This window comes from Lithobates pipiens, unplaced genomic scaffold (assembly GCF_037356315.1).
Source record: "Lithobates pipiens isolate NorthernLeopardFrog02 unplaced genomic scaffold, aLitPip1_a1.2 Scaffold_3, whole genome shotgun sequence".
NCBI classification, from domain to species: Eukaryota; Metazoa; Chordata; class Amphibia; order Anura; family Ranidae; genus Lithobates; species Lithobates pipiens.
Genome location: NW_027507790.1, coordinates 45,260,466 through 45,282,742, shown reverse-complemented (window position 1 = coordinate 45,282,742; position 22,277 = coordinate 45,260,466). Strand labels below are relative to the sequence as shown.

At 49.3% G+C, this 22,277-nt stretch overlaps 1 protein-coding gene across 2 annotated transcripts in view; it reads right to left on the bottom strand.

Moving 5' to 3' along the window:
- The window catches only part of LOC143940345 (immunoglobulin lambda-1 light chain-like), an 860,309-nt gene extending 846,072 nt beyond the window's left edge, over positions 1-14,237 (bottom strand). For both annotated transcript variants that reach the window (XM_077461596.1, XM_077461595.1), the window contains exons 1-2: positions 14,155-14,237; positions 13,750-14,062 (exon numbers count right to left, since the gene is read on the bottom strand). In XM_077461596.1, the coding sequence (XP_077317722.1) occupies positions 13,750-14,062; positions 14,155-14,200 (359 nt within the window). In that variant the 5' untranslated portion in view covers positions 14,201-14,237. The remainder of the gene's footprint in view (positions 1-13,749; positions 14,063-14,154) is intronic.
- Between the last annotated feature and the right edge of the window lie 8,040 nt (positions 14,238-22,277).

Below are 22,277 nucleotides of genomic sequence, written 5' to 3'. Positions count from 1 at the left end.
GAGAGGGGGGCTGCACTGGAGAGAGAGAGGGGGGCTGCACTGGAGAGAGAGAGGGGGGTTGCACTGGAGAGAGAGAGGGGGGCTGCACTGGAGAGAGAGAGGGGGGCTGCACTGGAGAGAGAGAGGGGGGCTGCACTGGAGAGAGAGGGGGGGCTGCACTGGAGAGAGAGGGGGGCTGCACTGGAGAGAGAGAGAGAGAGAGAAGGGGGGCTGCACTGGAGAGAGAGAGAGGGGGGGGGCTGCACTGGAGAGAGAGAGGGGCTGCACTGGAGTGAGAGAGAGAGAGAGAAGGGCTGCACTGGAGAGCGAGAGAGAGGGGCTGCACCGGAGAGCGAGAGAGAGGGGCTGCACCGGAGAGCGAGAGAGAGGGGCTGCACTGGAGAGAGAGAGATAGAGGGGGGTTGCACTGGAGAGAGAGAGGGGGGTTGCACTGGAGAGAGAGAGAGAGAGAGCGAGAGAGAAGGGCTGCACTGGAGAGCGAGAGAGAGGGGCTGCACTGGAGAGCGAGAGAGAGGGGCTGCACTGGAGAGCGAGAGAGAGGGGCTGCACTGGAGAGAGAGAGAGCGAGAGAGAAGGGCTGCACCGGAGAGCGAGAGAGAGGGGCTGCACTGGAGAGCGAGAGAGAGGGGCTGCACTGAAGAGAGAGAGAGAGGGGGGTTGCACTGGAGAGAGAGAGGGGGGTTGCACTGGAGAGAGAGAGGGGGGGCTGCACTGGAGAGAGAGAGGGGGGGGCTGCACTGGAGAGAGAGAGGGGGGGGCTGCACTGGAGAGAGAGAGGGGGGGGCTGGAGAGAGAGAGAGAGAAGGGGGGCTGCACTGGAGAGAGAGAGAGAAGGGGGGCTGCACTGGAGAGAGAGAGAGAGAGAGGGGGGCTGCACTGGAGAGAGAGAGGGGCTGCACTGGAGTGAGAGAGAGAGAGAGAGGGGCTGCACTGGAGTGAGAGAGAGAGAGAGAAGGGCTGCACTGGAGAGCGAGAGAGAGGGGCTGCACCGGAGAGCGAGAGAGAGGGGCTGCACTGGAGAGCGAGAGAGAGGGGCTGCACTGGAGAGCGAGAGAGAGGGGCTGCACTGGAGAGAGAGAGAGAGGGGGGTTGCACTGGAGAGAGAGAGAGAGAGAGCGAGAGAGAAGGGCTGCACTGGAGAGCGAGAGAGAGGGGCTGCACTGGAGAGCGAGAGAGAGGGGCTGCACTGGAGAGCGAGAGAGAGGGGCTGCACTGGAGAGAGAGAGAGAGAGCGAGAGAGAAGGGCTGCACCGGAGAGCGAGAGAGAGGGGCTGCACTGGAGAGCGAGCGAGAGGGGCTGCACTGAAGAGAGAGAGAGAGGGGGGTTGCACTGGAGAGAGAGAGGGGGGTTGCACTGGAGAGAGAGAGGGGGGGGCTGCACTGGAGAGAGAGAGGGGGGGGCTGCACTGGAGAGAGAGAGGGGGGGGCTGCACTGGAGAGAGAGGGGGCTGCACTGGAGAGAGAGAGAGAAGGGGGGCTGCACTGGAGAGAGAGAGAGAAGGGGGGCTGCACTGGAGAGAGAGAGAGAGAGAGAGGGGGGCTGCACTGGAGAGAGAGAGGGGCTGCACTGGAGTGAGAGAGAGAGAGAGAGAGGGGCTGCACTGGAGTGAGAGAGAGAGAGAGAAGGGCTGCACTGGAGAGCGAGAGAGAAGGGCTGCACTGGAGAGCGAGAGAGAGGGGCTGCACCGGAGAGCGAGAGAGAGGGGCTGCACCGGAGAGCGAGAGAGAGGGGCTGCACTGGAGAGCGAGAGAGAGGGGCTGCACTGGAGAGAGAGAGAGAGGGGGTTGCACTGGAGAGAGAGAGAGAGAGCGAGAGAGAAGGGCTGCACCGGAGAGCGAGAGAGAGGGGCTGCACTGGAGAGAGAGAGAGAGAGCGAGAGAGAAGGGCTGCACCGGAGAGCGAGAGAGAGGGGCTGCACTGGAGAGCGAGAGAGAGGGGCTGCACTGAAGAGAGAGAGAGAGGGGGGTTGCACTGGAGAGAGAGAGGGGGGGCTGCACTGGAGAGAGAGAGGGGGCTGCACTGGAGAGAGAGAGGGGGGGGGCTGCACTGGAGAGAGACAGGGGGGGGCCGCACTGGAGAGAGAGGGGGCTGCACTGGAGAGAGAGAGAGAGAGAAGGGGGGCTGCACTGGAGAGAGAGAGAGAGAGAAGGGGGGCTGCACTGGAGAGAGAGAGAGGGGGGAGCTGCACTGGAGAGGGAGAGGGGGGGGGCTGCACTGGAGAGGGGGAGAGAGAGGGGGGGGGGGTGGCTGCACTGGAGAGAGAGAGGTTATACAGCTTGCAGGCAGCACCTTAATCCTTTGCTCCACGGCTGCCGTTCACTTCTCCTATGCCCTTACGACTGGCTGCATGAAGACTGAGAACAGTGGGCGGTGCTGGCGCCGCACAGGCCAGATGGAAGGAGGAATTAAGCAGCACCACGAGTCCACGACGTTCTGACGTTCTCCTGCTCCTCCCATCAGGCACATCACTCCGCAGGTTCAACCTGCAGGTCAGTGGGCGGCGCCGGATCAGAGAAGGCATTGGATGCTGCCAGCGCCGCCTCTGCTCTTTGTATCACTGACAGCCAGAGCCAGGCAAGCAGCCCTTAGTGCAGACAGGGAAACAGCGAAAAAAAAAAAGAAATGAACAAACGGCCAGCGGCCGTTTTAAACATAATGTAGGTGCCGGCCTGGGGGGAAATTTCCACCCTGCCCCCCGGCCCAGCCCGCCCCTGCTCACATCGGTCCCTACTCTCAAGGAGCCCACAATCCAAGGTCCCAATCCAATGACATTGACTGCATGCGAGCTATACGATTACCACCTTTTGGTCTATGGAAAACTAAACACGATGGGTAATGTGGGTGTTGTGACATGGTAAAACTAGATTTAGTCATAATGACCTTGGAGAAAGAGCCAGAATTTCATTAACATTAGGGTAACATAAATATGTCTACACTGTACAGAAAGAAAAAGTGGACAGGAGAACTGCAACATCAAGAATTAAAATATTAGTTGATTAGTTCTAATAATGAGAACTTTCTGCTAGAGCTGCATTATTAATTGTTAAAAAAAAAGTGCAATCTCTATTCAACTCCCTTCATGATCTTAATCCAGCTTTTCCACAATTCATGTAACAAGTGCAGAGCAGTTCCCTGCTCACAGCTGTCAAAACAAAAAGCAACCGACAATGTTTATCAATAATATTTCTCAGGGCTGAAACACAGATTAAAAAGAAACATTGAGGGTTATTTATGAAAGGCAAATCCACTTTGCACTACAAGTGCACTTGAAAGTGCACTTGGACGTGCATTTGCTCCAAATCTAAGGGGCAGATCTGAAATGGAGGGGAAGCTCTGCTGATTTTATCATCCAATCATGTGCAAGCAAAAATGTTGGTTTTTATTTTCCTTGTATGTCCCCCTCGGATGCAGGCTCTTAAACAGGAGCCTGCGCGCGAAAAGCTGTATGTCCTTGATCACCCCAAAAGCGTTTTCCTGTGGACAAAAAGTTAGACCGCGTGCTAGAACTTTAGTTTCCGCTGGGGACAGTACATAGAACGAGAGATTAATCACACTGAAGGATTCGGTGAAATCCGTGTGATATATGCGTCCAGATTTCCTACTCCCCTGTTCGTTAGGGGTGAGGAAAGTCCCCGCATTGGGTTTAAAGCTTTCTGGCGTGTTTCAGACCGACGCCCTACATTTTCCTTTTCTTTCTCCATGCAGGAGCCATAACATCAGGGTGCATGCTCGAAAGATCATCAGGTATATCCATACCATGTGGATGTGAATTCAGAGCCTTTTGGTTATCTGGCCTCTCTACTGTATCAATATCAATGATACGTTTCTTAGTATTGCATTCCGGGAAATCCCTACTGTTACGATTCCTTTTAAATATTGCCCTGCGATTTTTGTGTCTGGGTGGGCTTTAGATTGGAGTTGGACGTAGTTTTAGATTTAGCTACATTCTTAATAATAGAATGTTGCTTCCCATTAGTATTCTTCTGGGATTGTGTGTTGGTATTCCATTTATACGCCCGCCCTTCTGAGAAAGCTAGTTTGTCCCTCCAATATTTCGACTCCTTCTTGCGCAGAATATTTCTGTTGTGGGCCGATAAGTCATCTCTGAGTTTCGTCCGCGAATCCACAAACAGGGTATGCTGTGCAAAAGGTTAAAAGGCCATTTCAAGGCAAGAATTTCTTTATCCAAAAGTGCAATTTGCCTATTGTATTCCTTCCTCCCATTCAATTTTACATTCATTGCTAATCGAGTCTATGTTAGGAAAGATTTGGACTCAAAGGCCCAAAGGATTAATATTTTCCTTACTATACCTATCAAATGATTTTGTGTGCCAAAAGAGTGCTGATTTTTTCTCAAGCACTCTGATAAGTTTTGAGGTCAAAGTTGTAATTTCCGCGTCTATTTGGTCACTTTGCTCTAAATCATTTTCATAGCCTAATAGTGATGGATGAACTTCCGACGGGACGTGTCGCGAACGTGGACCACGAACTCGGCCGATAGTTCGCGAACCGTAACGTTCGCGGCGGGCCCCATTGACTTCAATGGGAGGCGAACTTCGCAAACCTACATGTCAAATTTGCAGCCACAAAAGAATTAATAGCTGTGCAAACATAGTCCCACCACATGGTCAATGACATAACACATGTATGAGGTGAATCTGGGATCGACAACTACAAGCATTCTTTTTTTATATGGGAAAATGTTGTGACAATTCAGGACTGTGGAGCGCATGAAGGCAATGGAGGAGAGGGAAGGTCTGGGACCAGGGTAGGCAAAGAAGAGGGTGCAGGAGATGATCGCTAGCAGCGTGACATACAGCAATGACATCTGCACCGTGATAGAGTCATCTGAAAATAGCACCGTGATAGAGAGCACTGACATCAGCAGCGTGACATACAGCAATGACACCTGCACCATGATAGAGTGATCTGACAACAGCACCGTGATAGAGAGCACTGACATCAGCAGCGTGACATAAAGCACTAACACCAGCACCGTGATATACAGCACTGACAGCAGCACCGTGATAGAGAGCACTGACATCAGCAGCGTGACATACAGCAATGACACCTGCACCGTAAGCAGCCCCAGGAGGATGTCAGCATAGCACAGGGATGGTGGGAGCCCCTCATAATGAGCATAGCACAGGGATGGTGGGAGCACCTCAAAATATGCACAGCAGAGGTACACCCCCAGGAGGAAGTCAGCACAGCACAGGGATGGTGGGAGCCCCTCATAATAAGCAGCCCCAGGAGGATGTCAGCATAGCACAGGGATGGTGGGAGCCCCTCATAATGAGCATAGCACAGGGATGGTGGGAGCACCTCAAAATATGTACAGCAGAGGTACAGCCCCAGGAGGAAGTCAGCACAGCACAGGGATGGTGGGAGCCCCTCATAATAAGCAGCCCCAGGAGGAAGTCAGCACAGCACAGGGATGGTGGGAGCCCCTCATAATAAGCAGCCCCAGGAGGATGTCAGCATAGCACAGGGATGGTGGGAGCCCCTCATAATAAGCAGCCCCAGGAGGATGTCAGCATAGCACAGGGATGGTGGGAGCCCCTCATAATATGCACAGCAGAGGTACAGTCCCAGGAGGAAGTCAGCACAGCACAGGGATGGTGGGAGCCCCTCATAATAAGCAGCCCCAGGAGGATGTCAGCATAGCACAGGGATGGTGGGAGCCCCTCATAATAAGCAGCCCCAGGAGGAAGTCAGCACAGCACAGGGATGGTGGGAGCCCCTCATAATAAGCAGCCCCAGGAGGAAGTCAGCACAGCACAGGGATGGTGGGAGCCCCTCATAATGAGCATAGCACAGGGATGGTGGGAGCACCTCAAAATATGCACAGCAGAGGTACAGCCCCAGGAGGAAGTCAGCACAGCACAGGGATGGTGGGAGCCCCTCATAATAAGCAGCCCCAGGAGGAAGTCAGCACAGCACAGGGATGGTGGGAGCCCCTCATAATAAGCAGCCCCAGTAGAAATATGACACCGCTCAACCTCTTCAAACAGGAGGGTACAGGCATATAGTACGGTGTGCTTTTTTTGGACAAGGAAGTGAGCCAAATGAAGAAAGAAGGTCTTTGTGCTCGTTTAAATAAATTGTTTATAGACATGCACATGGTCTACTGGTCACATGTGTTGAATTCCTCCGAGATCCATGCCTCATTCATTTTTAGAAATGTGAGGTAGTTAACACTGTCGTGAACTGGGCGAGTACGCTTATCGGTCACGATCCCCCCTGCTGCGCTGAACGTCCTTTCGGACAGGACACTGGATGAGGGGCAAGCCAACAGTTCGATTGCAAATTGGGCAAGCTCTGGCCAGAGGTCAAGCCTGCCCACCCAGTAGGCCAGGGGTTCATCACTCCTCAGAGCGTCCACATCGGCCGTTAACCCGATGTAGTCGGACACCTGACGGTCTAGGCGTTCCCTGATGCTGGATCCGGATGACACCTGTCGATGGGTCGGCTGAAAGAATGACCTCATATCCAAAGTCACCAACACATCTTCAAACCGGCCTCTTCTTGCAGGCGCTGTTGGATTGGTACCCGCAACTCCTTCTCTGGGAGTGGCGGAATTGCTCCTCTGCCAGCGCACGCAAAAGCAGAATGCAGCATTTCTCGAAGCAAGGCCTGGAAGTGCTGCATTCTGACAGCCCTCTGTGACGGCGGTAACATTTCTGCCATTTTGTGTTTGTACCAGGGGTCTAAGTACGTTGCCACCCAGTACTGGCCCTTGACCCTTATGCTTTTTATACGGGGGTCCCTATTAAAACACTGGAGCATGAAGGCCCCCATTTGCACTAAAGTGGAAGCGGTGTGGTGGCCTGGCTCCTACTCATCATCCAGGATAATGTCGTCCTCTTCATTCTCCTCTCCCCATCCACACACAACAGGGATCCCAGAAAGGTTTGAAGCATGCTCTTCTTGCTCCTTCTCATCCACCCCGGCACCATCCTCCTCTGACTCCTCTTCAGACTCCTGTTGTTGACTTGTCTCAGATAGAGTAGCCCCCCTGTGAATTCATCCAGCATTGCGACTTCCTCATCTTCCCGCTCCTGCTCCTCCACAGCTTGATCAATGACACGACGCAATGCACGCTCCATAAAGAAGGCATTAGGTACCATGTCACTGATGGCGCCATGGCTGCGACTGACCAGTTTGGTGATCTCCTCAAATGGGCGCAGAAGTCTGCATGCGTCGCGCATGAGCAGCCACTGGCGCGGTGAAAAAAAACCCAGCTCCCCAGAACCGGTTCTGCCGCAGAGTTCATACAGGTAGACGTTAACTGCATGTTTCTGCTGGAGCAGCCTATCAAGCATATAGAAGGTTGAGTTCCATTGCGTCGGGCAATCGCAAATAAGACGTCTGACCGGCAGATTGTGTCGCCGCTGAATGTCAGCAAGGCGAGCCATGGCCGTGTAAGATCTTCTGAAATGGCCCGAGATTCCTTGCCTGCCGCAAGATGTCCTGGACCCCAGGGTATTTGACAACGAATCGCTGCACGACCAAGTTTAAGACGTGTGCCATGCATGGCACGTGCGTGATTTTGCCCTGTTTCAATGCGCTAAGCAGATTGGCACCGTTGTCACACACCACTTTACCAACTGTCAAATTGAGCGGTGTTAGCCACTGATCTGCCTGTGAACGCAAAGCTGAAAGGAGTGCCAGGCCAGTGTGGCTCTTAGCTTCCAGGCACAACAGACGCAGCACGGCATGGCAACGTCTCACCTGGCATGTTGAATAGGTTCTGGGGAGCTTGGGTGGCACAGCGGAAGAGACGCTAGCAGCGGAAAAGGAGGAGTCAGCTGAGGAGGAGAGGGAGGAGGATGGAGTAGGAGGAGGAGGAGAAGAAGAGTCAGCCCTGCATGCAATCCGTGGCGGTAAAACCAAATCTACACGGGTGCCACGGGTTACATGCTTGACGGCCGTCAGAAGGTTCACCCAGTGGGCAGTAAAAGTGATATATCTTCCCTGCCCGTGTTTGCTAGACCACATGTCTGTGGTCAGATGTATCTTGGCACCGACACTGTGTGCCAGAGATACATTCACTTGCCGCTGAACATGGCCATATAGCTCTGGGATGCCCTTCTCTGAGAAATACTTCCTTCCTGGGACCTTCCATTGTGGTGTTCCAATGGCCACAAATTTGCGAAAGGCCTCCGAGTCCACCAGTTTATATGGCAGTAGTTGGTGGGCTATGAGTTCTGACAAGCCAGCCGTCAACCATTGGGCAAGAGGGTTATCCGGCGTCATCATTTTTTTACGCTCAAACATTAGCCCCACGGAAGCCTGCCTTTTTGCAGAAAAATGTGAGCTTGGCGTGATGGAAGGTGGAGTGGAGGACAATTGTGAGGAGAGAGGAGAAGGAGAAGTAGAAGACGAGGCTGGACGGTGAGAGCCTGCAGTGTGGCTTTGTGTGTTCCGTTGCTCCCACTCGGCTCGGTGATGGCTGCTCATGTGCCTTCTTAAGGCGGTCGTCCCTAGGTGAGTGTTGGGCTTACCGCGACTAATGCGTTGACTGCAAAGATTGCAGATGGCAACGCTATTGCCTGCTGCGGACACGTTAAAAAAAGCCCACACTGCGGAGCCATGTGCCGGTGTCCTGGGAGCGCCAGATGTGACCGTACATGGTCGATGACTCGCTTCTGATACATTTGCAGTCTGCTTTGGCCCTCCTGTGCAATGTAAGTTATTCCTGCTTCTCCTCCCTATCTGCTGGTCCATATCTCCCTCTGAACTCCCCTCTTCCTCTCTTGTGGGCACCCACGTGACATCACTAGACATGTCATCATCAACGTCACTTTCCCCACCGCTATAAGTAGAGATCTCGGAGTAGGCAGCAACACCGGGGACCAACCTCCTCCTTGGGCTGATCTGGGTACTGTCGTCAGACTGCTGAGTAGCGGTTGTTGCTACCTCCTCTTCCTGATCCAATACCAAGAGTGGCTGCGCATCAGAAATGTCCTCTTGATATGGATCGGAAATTCCTGTGACTCAAGCGGAAGGTATGTGGTGGTGGTGTTGGTGGTGTTGTTGGTGGTAGTGTCTTTGGGGGTGCACATAGCAGAGAGTGAAGAAGAGGGTGTAGATCGAGAGGATGAGGAGGGTGCAGAAGAGTAAGGCTGAGCGAGCCACTCAACCAAGTCTGGTGCGTCCTTTAAAGTAATTGAACGCACCTTCTGCAACTTCCCACTTTAGCTCAAGCCTGTTTCTCCTGCCCTACCCCTACCACCCCTGCGGAAGGGCCTGCCTCTTCCTCTGCCTGTCATTTTTTAAATGACCCTGAAGGACTGCTGCAGTATAGGGCAGCGGTCAGCAGTAGTGCACCTCAACCCTATGTACTGTAGTACCCTATACCTTACCAGTCCTTATAAGGACTTTTGTGGACCAAGTAGGTTGTGTGTGAGTGATTAGCAGACTGTACGTCAGTCCCTATACCAATGAAGGACTGCTGCAGTATAGGGCAGCGATCAACAGTAGTGCACCTCAACCCTATGTATTGTGGACCTATACCAGTCCTTATAGAGTAACAGACTGTACCTCACTCAACCCTATGTACTGTAGTACCCTATACCTTACCAGTCCTTATAAGGACTTTTGTGGACCAAGTAGGTTGTGTGTGAGTGATTAGCAGACTGTACGTCAGTCCCTATACCGATGGACTGCTGCAGTATAGGGCAGCGGTCAGCAGTAGTGCACCTCAACCCTATGTATTGTGGACCTATACCAGTCCTTATAGAGTAGCAGACTGTACCTCACTCAACCCTATGTACTGTAGCACCCTATAGCTTACAAATCCTTATAAGGACTTTTGTGGACCAAGTAGGTTGTGTGTGAGTGATTAGCAGACTGTACGTCAGTCCCTATACCGATGAAGGACTGCTGCAGTATAGGTCAGCGGTCAGCAGTAGTGCACCTCAACCCTATGTATTGTGGACCGATACCAGTCCTTATATAATGGCAGACTATCTCACTCAACCCTATGTACTGTAGCACCCTATACCTTACCAGTCCTTATAAGGACTTTTGTGGACCAAGTAGGTTGTGTGTGAGTGATTAGCAGACTGTACGTCAGTCCCTATACCGATGAAGGACTGCTGCAGTATAGGGCAGCGGTCAGTAGTAGTGCACCTCAACCCTATGTATTGTGGACCTATACCAGTCCTTATAGAGTAGCAGACTGTACCTCACTTAACCCTATGTACTGTAGCACCCTAGACAGACCAAGTTAACAGTCCTTATAAGGAGGTTTGTGGAACAAGTGGGTTGTGAATGATTAGCAAACTGCAGCAGTCAAGTATAATATTCTTTCTATAATTGGAAGAAAGAATATTATACGTGTACAAGCCTAGTACCATACCACTGATACCAGTCCTGAAAAGAACCTTTGTGGAACTAATAGTAACAGCTACTGATTAAACTGACCCTCACTGCCTGAGACACTGCTTCCTGCCTGTCCCTATATAAACTGACAAAACAGAGGCTACTGGAACAATAACTGGAATAGCACTTTTGTGGACCTGATAGTAACAGCTAATGATGATGACTAAACTGACTCTCCCTGCAGCACACACCGTCGTGTCCCTTTCTCTAAACTGACAAAAGACACTCAGGATGCTGCAACAATCAGTAGCACAGCAAACCTATATACACCTAACACCTATACCAGTCCTGAAAATAACTTTTGTGTACCAAATAGCTCGCGATTTGGGTCACTGGAATCTCTCCCTGCTCCACACAGCAACCTCTCCCTATAGTGACAGAAGAAAGAATGTAAAATGGCCGCCGGATCGGGTGTATTTATAGGTTAGGGGGAATGTCCAAGTGTCCATGTGCTGTAATGTCTCAATTGGCTGTCCTGTACCCATGATGGATGTGTCATCATAGGTCAAAGTTCTTTTACACAGAAAACACTGAAGTCCGCCGGGCGAACGGCGGCAATAGTCCGCCGATCGGGCGAATCGTGAACAGCCGAAATTTGCCGCAAAACGATCGCCGGGCGAACTGTTCGACCATCACTATAGCCTAACATCAAAGCATCCCAATCATTACCCTAAAACGTATTTAGATATATATATCTAAAATATCTGGGTGTGTGTATTATTCACAAACACAGATAGACTGGGATGACAATAGGCTCATGCCTTGTAGATATCCACTTATTGAATTTTTAAGTGCATATCATTAACCCTATACTTATATGGAATTTTGCTGCAGGTGTGATCTGCCCCACCTTCCGGCCGCCAACGTCCGCACCCACTCCCTATTGTATAGAGGGTGAGGGATTAGTGTGACCTCTTGTAAGCCACAGCATTGGACCCTAACCTCCTCCCTCGGTACTTGGCGACATTGTGGACCTGGGGACTCCCTATATGTGGGGGGAAATTGAGGCGGTCGTTTTAAAAGGGAACTCCACTGGAATTATTTCTTCCATCTCTTTGGATGTGCATTATCGGGTAATCATATTAAATTATTAGGTACCACTATTATAGATAAGCATTATTTGATGTATATATTTACTACATTTTTGTTTTATAGCAGACCATTCCTCTGAAGAAGACCCCTTGGTGGGTTGAAACGCTTTAGGACTATATCTTCACTGTTGTCGTATCTGTACAGTGTTAGGAATAGTCGTGTCTGCTATTGCACATTCATTGTTATTATTTTTAATATATTCCTTGTATTATTGTTTTGAATTTAATTTTCTCTTAATTGTTCAGTGGAGCTCATGTTTTAACCTATGTGCTATATTTTTCTACATTAATAAATATTGGAAATCTTTTATATCATACCGTTATACATTTATTGTCTTGCTGCCTAAAAACCCCTTTGTGGGGGAATTTGTTCCATTTTTTTTGTTTGTTCGGGGTGAGCAGCACTCTCCAAGCCCTTTGGGCAGTGTGTTCTTTTCTATTGTCATCTGAGTTCATACAACCTAAAAGTTTCCTTGAAGAAGGGCTCTTGCTTCCTGCCTGCCATCCTCATCACATTTATCTCAGCACACAGACTTTTCTACAGCATACAAAGAGTAAATCATCCATTTGAAAGCTTATGCCATATTTATGGGCGTCCGCAGGTAGTGGCAGGGGGGGGGGGGGGGGGGGGCGAGCGACCCCCCCCGCTGGAAGGTACAGCCCATGCAATTGTAAGGGGCTCCCGTGTCCCTAGGGGCCCAAGTGGGAACTGCTGCTTTGGGTACTTTCCCCGCATATCCTCTGAGGACTGGCGTGGCAATGAAGCTCTTCTGTGACAAGTGTTGGCAGCTTATCACAGCAGAACATCTAGCCGATTGGAGCCGGTCTCCTTCATTCTGATCAGGGGCGGACTGAGGACCCAGAGTAAGTGGATGGGGGGGTACAGTTGCCACTGTGGGGACAGCAGCTTCTAAATACATAACCTGTGCCAGCGGTGTATGTATTTTGAACCTCCAAAGCTCTTCTCTCCCTCCGTCTCCTGCACTGTGAGATCTGACTAACCCCCCCTCCACCAATCACCCCCCCTCCACCAATCACCCCCCCTCCACCAATCACCAGTGCAGTGTGCTGAGGGGGCGGAGCTCCCTGTAGCTACTGCTGGTCGGGATGTCTGCTCACACTACAGGGAGGAGGGGAGTTCAGTGTTTTACTGAGTAAAGTCTCCTTGGAAGAAAAGCTGACAACATTTCTGTAGGATTTGTCTTGTAGGTATTGCGATCATTGATAAGAAGATGAGGAGAATGAAGAGACAGCCGAGTGCAGCAGATATCTCCCAAACTGGCACACAGCCCTATCCATATAAACATCCCCCAACCACTCTGTACAGATAAAGTGAAGGTAATTTATGACCATTCATGTAACGCTGACTGTGTTTATGTGGTGAGTTTACACTTCCGATGGTGCAGACTCAGAGCTTGGATAACACAGGGTTACATGAATTGTCATAAATAAATTTCACATTATGTGGACATACATAAAGTGCTAGGGGTTGGATTATATAGATATTTACATCTTATAACAGGAGGATGTTTTCTTTACATACCAATTTTGTATTATGTATTGTTGTATATATTAGTAGAAGTGCACAATATTTTTTATATTTTTTTTAATTATAAACATCACTATCTGACTACATCTCAGCCCCTTACTCCCGCCAGCCTACATCACCCCCTAGACCACCTTATATATCCAGCTGATGGACATCACTCTGACCCTTATCTACCCAACATCCATCTTCCTTCTTGTATTCTTCCATCATCACTGACTGCAGATATACTGTATGTATATATAGCTGTATACAGGACAGATGATATATATCTGCAGTCAGTGATGATGGAGAAGGTCTCTATATACAGGTAGATGTATATACCCACCTTCCTTCCTGTATATAGAGACCTTCTTCCATCATCACTGACTGCAGATATACATCATCTGTCCTGAATACAGCTATATACACCCACCCTCCTTCCTGTGTATACTAATACATCCACCCCCTATATACACACACATACTGTCCCCCCCCCCCCGTCCTGTACAGGCCAAATTTGATGGGCACATGCCTGCGCTTTATGTGATAATGACTAAGCCCCTCCACTTCATGGCATTGTCAAAAAGGAGCGGAGCATGGGTGACCTAAAATTATGCCCCTCCAAAAAAGGTTCTGCGGACGCTCATGGCCCATATTAAACTATTTTTACAATGTAGAAGGACCAAAAGGGGAAGTATATATTAATGTCTCACTGTGTGTGAATTTGTAGCACTGTGTACGCACTACCAGTCCATAGAGCACAGTAATAATTCCCGTCATCTGCATCCTGTACATTACTGATAGACAAAACACTTGAGCCTCCTTGGATGGATCCAGTAAAACGTTCAGAGGTTCCTGGTGGTTTTATATTATGATTACTTCCATCACTACTTGTTAAACCTTTAGGAGCACTCCCAGGTGCCTGATATACCCAGACTGGGTAGTTACTACCAGCTACCGAGCCACCACTACGACCACAGGACAAAATGACATTACCACCAAGAGACACCGTTATTATTGCTTCCTGGATGACAGTAAACTGAGCCACAGTATCTGAAACATAAATGAGAGAATTTTGATAGTAGAAAATAAATCTTAGTGTGTTTATATTCAGTAATGTTAATAAAGTATAAAACATGAATTACATGAAAAATAAGTGATGAAAGTGAAGACAGTCCAGAACATGATCATGGTGATGAGGAATCACTTTGACAGAACAGAGTTTAGTTGAATCTTCCCATTCTCATAGTTATATTCTGTATATAAACCACACCTTTCTATGCAAAGTGTCTCAGAGTCATTTGTTGTCAGCAGCCTCCACCTACTATATAAATCTACTTATATGACCATTATATGTGCTAAATAAGAAAATGCTTGTTTTTCATCTATATTATCACTTAAGTACTCTAATGCCCCATACACACGAGCGGACTTTTCAACATCCAAAGTCCGAAGGACCGAGTCCGTCAGACTATCCGATCATGTGTGGGCTGCAACGGACTTTAGCTTTGCTAAAGTCTGACGGACTTTAGAAATGAAGCATGCTTCAAATTTTCCCGACGGAACTCCGCCGGACCCGGTCCCCTTCGAAAAATCCGCTCGTGTGTATGCTACTCCGACGGACTAAAACCAACGCTAGGGCAGCTATTGGCTACTGGCTATGAACTTCCTTATTCGAATCCAGTCGTACGTCATCACGTTCGACTCCGTCGGAGTTTGGTGTGATGGTGTGTGTCCAAGTCCGTTCGGTCGAAAAGTCCGCCAGAACTCCGCCAGAACTCCGTCGGAACTCCGGCGGAACTCCTTTGGAGGTCTGTCGGACATAAGTCCTCTCGTGTGTACGCGGCATAAGAGCGTTATTTACTAAAACTGCATGGTGCAAAATCTGGTGCTGTTCTGCATAGAAACCAAACAGCTTCCATGTTTTATTGCAAATGCTTCATTAAACAAGTGGCGTTAAAAGCTGATTGGCTACCATACACAGCTGCACCAGATTTGGAGTGCATTGGTTTTAATAAACCCCGCCATTAGTTCTGTCTTAACCACTTCCCGACCAGCGCACGATGATGTACGTCGACAGAATGGCAAGGGCAGGCATATTGGCGTACAGGTACGTCCAATATTCGATGCCGCCCTGCCATCGGGAGCGCGCCGCCGGCGGCGCGCTCCCGCGCTGGTCGGGACCCCCGTGAGTCCGGCCGCGGGACCCGCGGACTCGATCACCGCGGGCATCCCCGCGATCGTCTCACGGAGCGGCCGAATGGAGGAAATGCTGTGTAAATAACATTTTTCCATTCTGCCTAGCAACTAGTGACGCTGATCTCTGCTCCATGTGATTGGAGCAGAGATCAGTGTACACTAAATGAAAGCCCAACCCCCCCCCCACAGTTAGTAACACACCCCTAGGAACACTTAACCCCTACACTGCCACCCACTGGTTAACCCTTTCACTGCCAGTGTCATTTATACAGGAATCACTGCATTTATATAGCAGTGATTACTGTATAAATGACAATGGTCCCAAAAATGTGTCAAAAATGTCCGATGGGTCCCCGACAATGTCGCAGTCACAATAAAAATCGCTGATCGCCGCCATTACTAGTAAAAAAAAAAAATAATAAAAAATTATTAATAAAAATGCTATAAAACTATCCCTATTTTGTAAACGCTATAACTTTTGCGCAAACCAATCAATAATCGCTTATTGCGATTTTTTTACCAAAAATATGTAGAAGAATACGTATCGGCCTAAATTGAGGGAAAAAAATGTTTTTTTATATATTTTTGGGGGATATTTATTATAACAAAAAGTAAAAAATAATGCGTTTTTTTCAAAATTGTCGCTCTATTTTTGTTTATAGCACAAAAAATAAAAACCGCAGGGGTGATCAAATACCACCAAAAGAAAGCTCTATTTGTGGGAAAAAAAGGACGTCAATTTTGTTTGGGAGCCACGTCGCACGACCGCGCAATTGTCAGTTTAAGCGACGCAGTGCCGAATCGCAAAAAGTGGTCTGGTCTTTGACCAGCAAATTGGTCCGGTCTGAAAGTGGTTAAAGGATTTTTTTCTAAATTCCAGCTCCCATATGCACCGATATAGCATTCATGGACTTTTTTTGCAAAAATATCAAAGCTTTCCATTAAATCTACAGTCACTTACTTTTCTTTTGCTCATCCATGTTTCCAGACTTATCCATTTGTAATGTCTTTCTTCCTGGTCAGACTTTAGGTCATGACACAGAAAGGAGTTGACCAGCTGACCTCATTAGTACACACCCACTACAAGGTGCACATTTAAATCAGATGGAATCAATCAGTGATCACCCTTCTCACTAAATAGACAATATATAATCAGACTGCATGGTGTATGGCCATCTGGTGTGAATGTAGCCTTATTGTGTTTTGGTATGCATTGAGAGCACGACATTTCCTTTCCTATTTGAACAATAATACATAGCAGGTGCATACACGGTATGCAGTTAAAGCGGAGCTCCACCCAAATGGGGAAGCTTTGCTTGTTTCCTTCCTCCCTCCCTCTGCTGCTACATTTGATACCTTTCGGGGGGAGCGGATACCTGTTTTGACAGGTACCCACTCCCACTCCCCGGGGGGCTTCACCCTGCAAAGTCCCCCAGAATTTTGGCCCCTGCCGCCGGGCCATTCACAAAGCACAGTGCGCTTCATGCATGTGCAGTAGGGAGCCAGTTGTCAATGCTTCACTGACAGTTTCTCTTAAAAGTAATGGTGGTACCCGAGAGCCAACTGAAAAATTGGCTGGGGATCCAACATCGTGGTATCCCTGGACAGGTAAGTGTCCTAATATTAAAAGTCAGCATCTACAGTATACAGGAGCCTTAGGTTGATGTGTGCCTGTGGAACTCTCATTTGTGCTAGTTGCCAACCGCCGCACGTTGATGTACATCGGCAGAATGGCATGGGCAGGCATATTGTCGTACAGGTACATCAATGCCTTCCCGCGGGAGGGGGGCCTGATCGGGCACCCCCCGGTGCCTGCAGCAGTCGGAATCTGTTCAGGAGTGATCCGAGATGAGGGGGAGGCCATTCATTCATGGCCACCCCCTCGCGATGATCGCTCCTGACGAATGAAATGCTTCCTCTGCATCACTTCCTCCTGTAATATAAACACAGGCAGAGGAAGTGATGCAATCTCTCCTTGTGTCGGTCTTTTTCGTTCAGGCGCCGAGGAGCGAGGATCAGTGAGTTGCACCAAACACTACACTTTACGGCAGAACATGCCAGGCACACTTTTCACCCCCCATAACCCCCCCAGTCACCCCCCTGCACCCTCAGCCACAGTGACACCAATTGCAGTTTTTTTTTTTTTGATTATTGCATTGTTGACATTTGTGACTGCAATAACTGTTAGGGCAGTTAGGGTTAGCCCCCTTTAGGTCTAGGGTACCCCCCTAACCCCCAATAAAGGTTTAACTCTGTGATCACCCCCCGTAGCCAGTGTCACTAATGCCGCGTACACACATAGCAGACTATCCGGCGGACTTAGTCTGGCGGACTTTCCGCCGGACTGTCCGCCGGACTTTCCGAACGAGCTACTTGCCCACACACAGCACTTTTTCAGCGGACTAATACGACGTACTAAGTCCGCCGGACTATCCGCTGTACTTTTGAAATAAACGGACTTGCCCACACACGTGCACAAGCCGTGGGCCAGGGAAGAAGCCGTCGCTGGCCCCGTCACCTGGTATGGACTTAAAGGGGAACCCCTATGCCGAAAAATCGGCGTGGGGTCCCCCTAGGTCCATATCAGACCCTTATCCGAGCACGCTACCCGACCGGCCAGAAAAGAGGGTGCGGACGAGCGAGTGCCCCCCCTACTGAGCCGTACTAGGCCGCGTTCCCTCACCATGGGGGGTGCCTTGGGGAAGGGGGGCCACGCGGCCCCACCACCCCAAAGCACCTTTTCCCCATGTTGATGAGGACAAGGGCCTCTTCCCGACAACCCTGGCCGTTGGTTGTCGGGGTCTGCGAGCGGGGGGCTTATCGGAATCCGGGAGCCCCCTTTAATAAAGGAGCCCACGGATACCGCCCCCCCACCCTATGTGAATGAGTATGGGGTACAATGTACCCCTACCCATTCACCTGTAAAAAAAAACACACCACACGGGGGTCTTCTCTCCGTCTTCGCCGCCGCCCTCTTCTTCCGACTTCGGGGGTCTTGTCCCCTTCTTCGGTTCTTCTTGCCGGGCCACCGCGCCTTCTTCTAGCTCTTTTACAAGCGGTGGCCTGGTCTTCTGTCACCGCTGTCACCATCTTCTGTTCTTCTGTTCACCCCCCATGTTGAGGGCACGCGGCCTGGTACGGCTCAGGAGGGGGGGGGGCGCTCGCTCGTCCCCACCCCCTTTCCTGGCCAGCCGGGTAGCGTGCTCAGATAAGGGTCTGATATGGACCAAGGGGGGACTCCCACGGTGATTTTTCGGCGTAGGGGTTCCCCTTTAAGTCCATACCAGGGGACGGGGCCAGCGATGCCTCCTTCGCTGGCCCCGGCTACCTGGAGACGCGCTCCAAATGAGTGGACTTTTCTCCGGGCGGGAAAAGTCCGTTCACTTCAAAAGTACGGCGGACTTTTTATAGCGTCAGGGACCCCCATATACTACCGCATAAAGGTTTTAACCCCCTGATTGCCCCCTAGTTAACCCTTTCACCAGTGATCACCATATAACTGTTACGGGTGATACTGGTTAGTTAGTTATTTTTTTATAGTTTCAGGGCACCCGCCATTTATTACCTAATAAAGGTTTAACCTCCTGATCACCCGGCAGGTGATATAAGTTAGGTTTTCGGGTCAGATAGGGTCTGCGTCGCCCCAGACAGCATCAGGTTAGTGCCAGTACCGCTAACACCCTCGCGCAAAGCATACACCTCCCTTAGTAGTATAGTATCTGAACAGATCAATATCTGATCTGATCAAATCTATACTAGCGACCCCACCAGTTTAGGTTAGTGAGATCAGCCCAGACACCTGCTAGCACCTGCGTTTAGCCCCTCCGCCCAGCCTAGCCCAGCCCACCCAAGTGCAGTATCGATCAATAACTGTCACTTACAAAACACTAAACACATAACTGCAGTGTTCGCAGAGTCAGGCCTGATCCCTGCGATCGCTAACAGTTTTTTTGGTAGCGTTTTGATACAGTCGCTGACAGCCTAGGTGCATTTTTACCTGTGAGTCTCACTAGCGTACCACAAAATTTAGAGTTTAAAATGGCAAATCGAAGGTACACTAGTGAAGAGGCCTACTTGTTTATGAGCATGACAGATAGTGAAGAGGAAGTCACTCATCTGTCAGATTCAGGCTCAGAATACTATCCTGTAGAGGACAGCGGCCCCATGACAAATAGCTCTGACGACGGAGATGTGGTCCCTGCTAAGGTCAGGCGTACCAGACCCCGAACTTCTTCTGTTGTTGATGTGCAAGATCCGCAGGTCCCTCGTATGGAGCAGAGAAGTACTAGTGCCGCTGTTCCTTCTGGTGAACTGGCAAGCACCAGCGGCCTAGTATACCCTGGTCATACAACCAGCACTGCAGTAGCACATGGTGATGTGGTGAGTCCCATAAGTGCAGCTCAAGCTGGCGAGGTGGCAAGCACAAGTAGTGTCCCGCTGCCACCAAGAAGACAAAGACAGGCCCGTCGTGCCCATAGTGCCCTTCCTGCAGAATTTGCCAATCCTAATTGGGAACCCACCACTGCAGAACCCGTACTTCCCCCATTCACTGGCCAACCCGGCATTCACGTGGAAACAGTTGATTTTGTGCCACTTGATTTTTATTTGCTGTTTTTCACTGAAGATCTCTATAGATCTATTGTAGACCAAAGCAATTTGAATGCTGGTCAATACATTGCCACTATTCTCCAGTCCTCCCTTGCCAGACAATGGAAACCAATTACGGTTTCCAAATTTAAGATCTTTCTGGGCCTTTCCCTCAACATGGGCATAACCAAAAAGAGTGAGTTGCAGTCATATTGGTCCACTGACCTAATTCACCATATGCACGTGTTCTCTGCTTCCATGGCCAGGGCACGATACAAGCAGATTTTGCGGTTCATGCACTTCGACAATGACAATGAACTCTGTCGTCCCCGTGGAGACCCTGCATACGATCGGCTCTACAAAATTCGGCCCCTCATAAACCACTTAAACCAACGTTTTGCAGACTTGTTTACTTCCCATCAAGTTGTATGCGTTGATGAGTCCCTGATTACGTTTTTTGGCCACTTGTCATTCAAACAGTACATTCCCAACAAGCGTTCCAGATACGGGGTCAAGATGTATAAGCTCTGTGACAGGGCCACAGGCTATACATGTAGTTTTATGGTTTATGAGGGCAAAGGTAGTCACATAGAGCCGGAGAACTGCCCTGACTGCATAGAAAGCGCTGGCAAGATTGTGTGGGACTTGGTGTCACCCTTATTCGGAAAGGGGTACCATTTGTATGTGGACAATTATTACACGAGCGTGCCACTGTTTAGTCATTTGTTTGATCAGCAGATTGGAGCATGTGGCATTGTGCGACCTAATACCCAGCGGCTTATAGATTCTCGTCTTAGGCTGGGGGAGAGAGCCTGCTTCAAGTGAAATAACTTGCTCGCTATGAAGTGGAGGGATAATAAGAATGTTTTCCTAGTTGCCCGTAAGGCCAGGTGCTGGTACAAAAAAGTGTCTGTTTATTTATTTCAATTGGCTATGCTGAACGCTCATGTGCTACACAGAGCTTCAGGACGGACTGGATCCTTCCTTAAATTCCAGGAAGATATCGTCAGAGCCCTTCTGTATCCAGACGGTGCTCCACCTTACCTTCCCCAACCAAATGCAGTAAGCCGGCTGCATGAGAGGCATTATCCTTATGTCCTCCCACGTACCCCTACCCAACGAGCCCCCCAAAGTAAATGTTGTGTCTGCAGAAAGCGCGGATGTAGGCATGTCACCCATCATTATTGTCCCCGCTGTCCTGACAATCCTGGTCTTTGCATTGGTGAATGTTTTGAACGCTACCATTCACTAGTTAAGTTTTAGAGTAGGGTACAGCATTGCACAGACTAGGCACACGTTCGCAGGGTCTTCCAAGATGCCATCGTATTTTGAGAGACCCAAACCACTGGAACCATTACAACAGTTAGAACTCTTAGTTACATAAAAAGTGTAAAAAAAAAAAACTAAAAAATTATAAAATCAAAAAATCAAAAATAGTTGTCGTTTTATTGTTCTCTCTCTCTCTTTCTCTCTATTCTCTCTCTATTGTTCTGCTCCTTTGTACTGTATTCTATTCTGCAATGTTTTATTGTTAACCATTTTTTGTTTTCAGGTACGCCATTTAGCTGCAGCGCGGATTTATTTATTTTGACAGTAACTGTGTTTGCTCCAACGATACATAAAGCCATGACTCCAGCACTGTCGGAGGTGATTTCACCACCACAGTTAAAAAAAGAGCATATATGCCAAAGAATGGGGGCAGCAGGGGTGGAGGAGCGATTTGCTCCTACCTTTTGCAGGAGTATGCCCCCATGCTTCGGCATATATATATTTTAGGCACAGGTTGCGTTAAAAAATGTTTTATTTTTTGCAATTTTTTTTGGATTTGCTTTGCAGGTATGGTAAGTTCTACTATTATACTGTAATGTTACTTTGTTTTATTGTTAACCATCATTTGCTTAGCAGGTACGTCATTTGGCTGCAGTGCGGATTTATTTATCTTTACAGCAACAGCGTTGGCTCCCACGAAAAATAAAGCCATGACTCCAGCGCTGTCAGAGGTGATTTCACCACCACAGTTAAAAAAGAGCATATATGCCGAAGCATGGGGGCAGCAGGGGTGGATGGGCGATATGCTCCTACCTTTTGGGGCGGATGGCCCCATGCTTCGGTATATATAAATGGTGCATGTATGCCCACCATTAGAAGTGGGTGGATGAAGGGAGGTATTCCAATGGTGGGCATACCCACCGATCAATATCTTTTTTTTGTTCAGCCCACAGGCTGCATGAAAAAAAAGATTACAATATATGCCCAACCAGTTCCAGCAATGTACTGGTATGTTGCTGGATTTTGAGTGGTTATACCAGAATGATGCCTGCTGTTTTGGGAATCATCTTGGTATCATTCTTTTCAGCCAGAGTTCGGCTTTCATGTAAAAGCAATCCTAGCGGCTAATTAGCCTCTCGACTGCTTTTACAAGCAGTGGGAGGGAATGTCCCCCCTCCCCCACTTCCATGGTTTTCTCAGGCTCTCCTGTCCC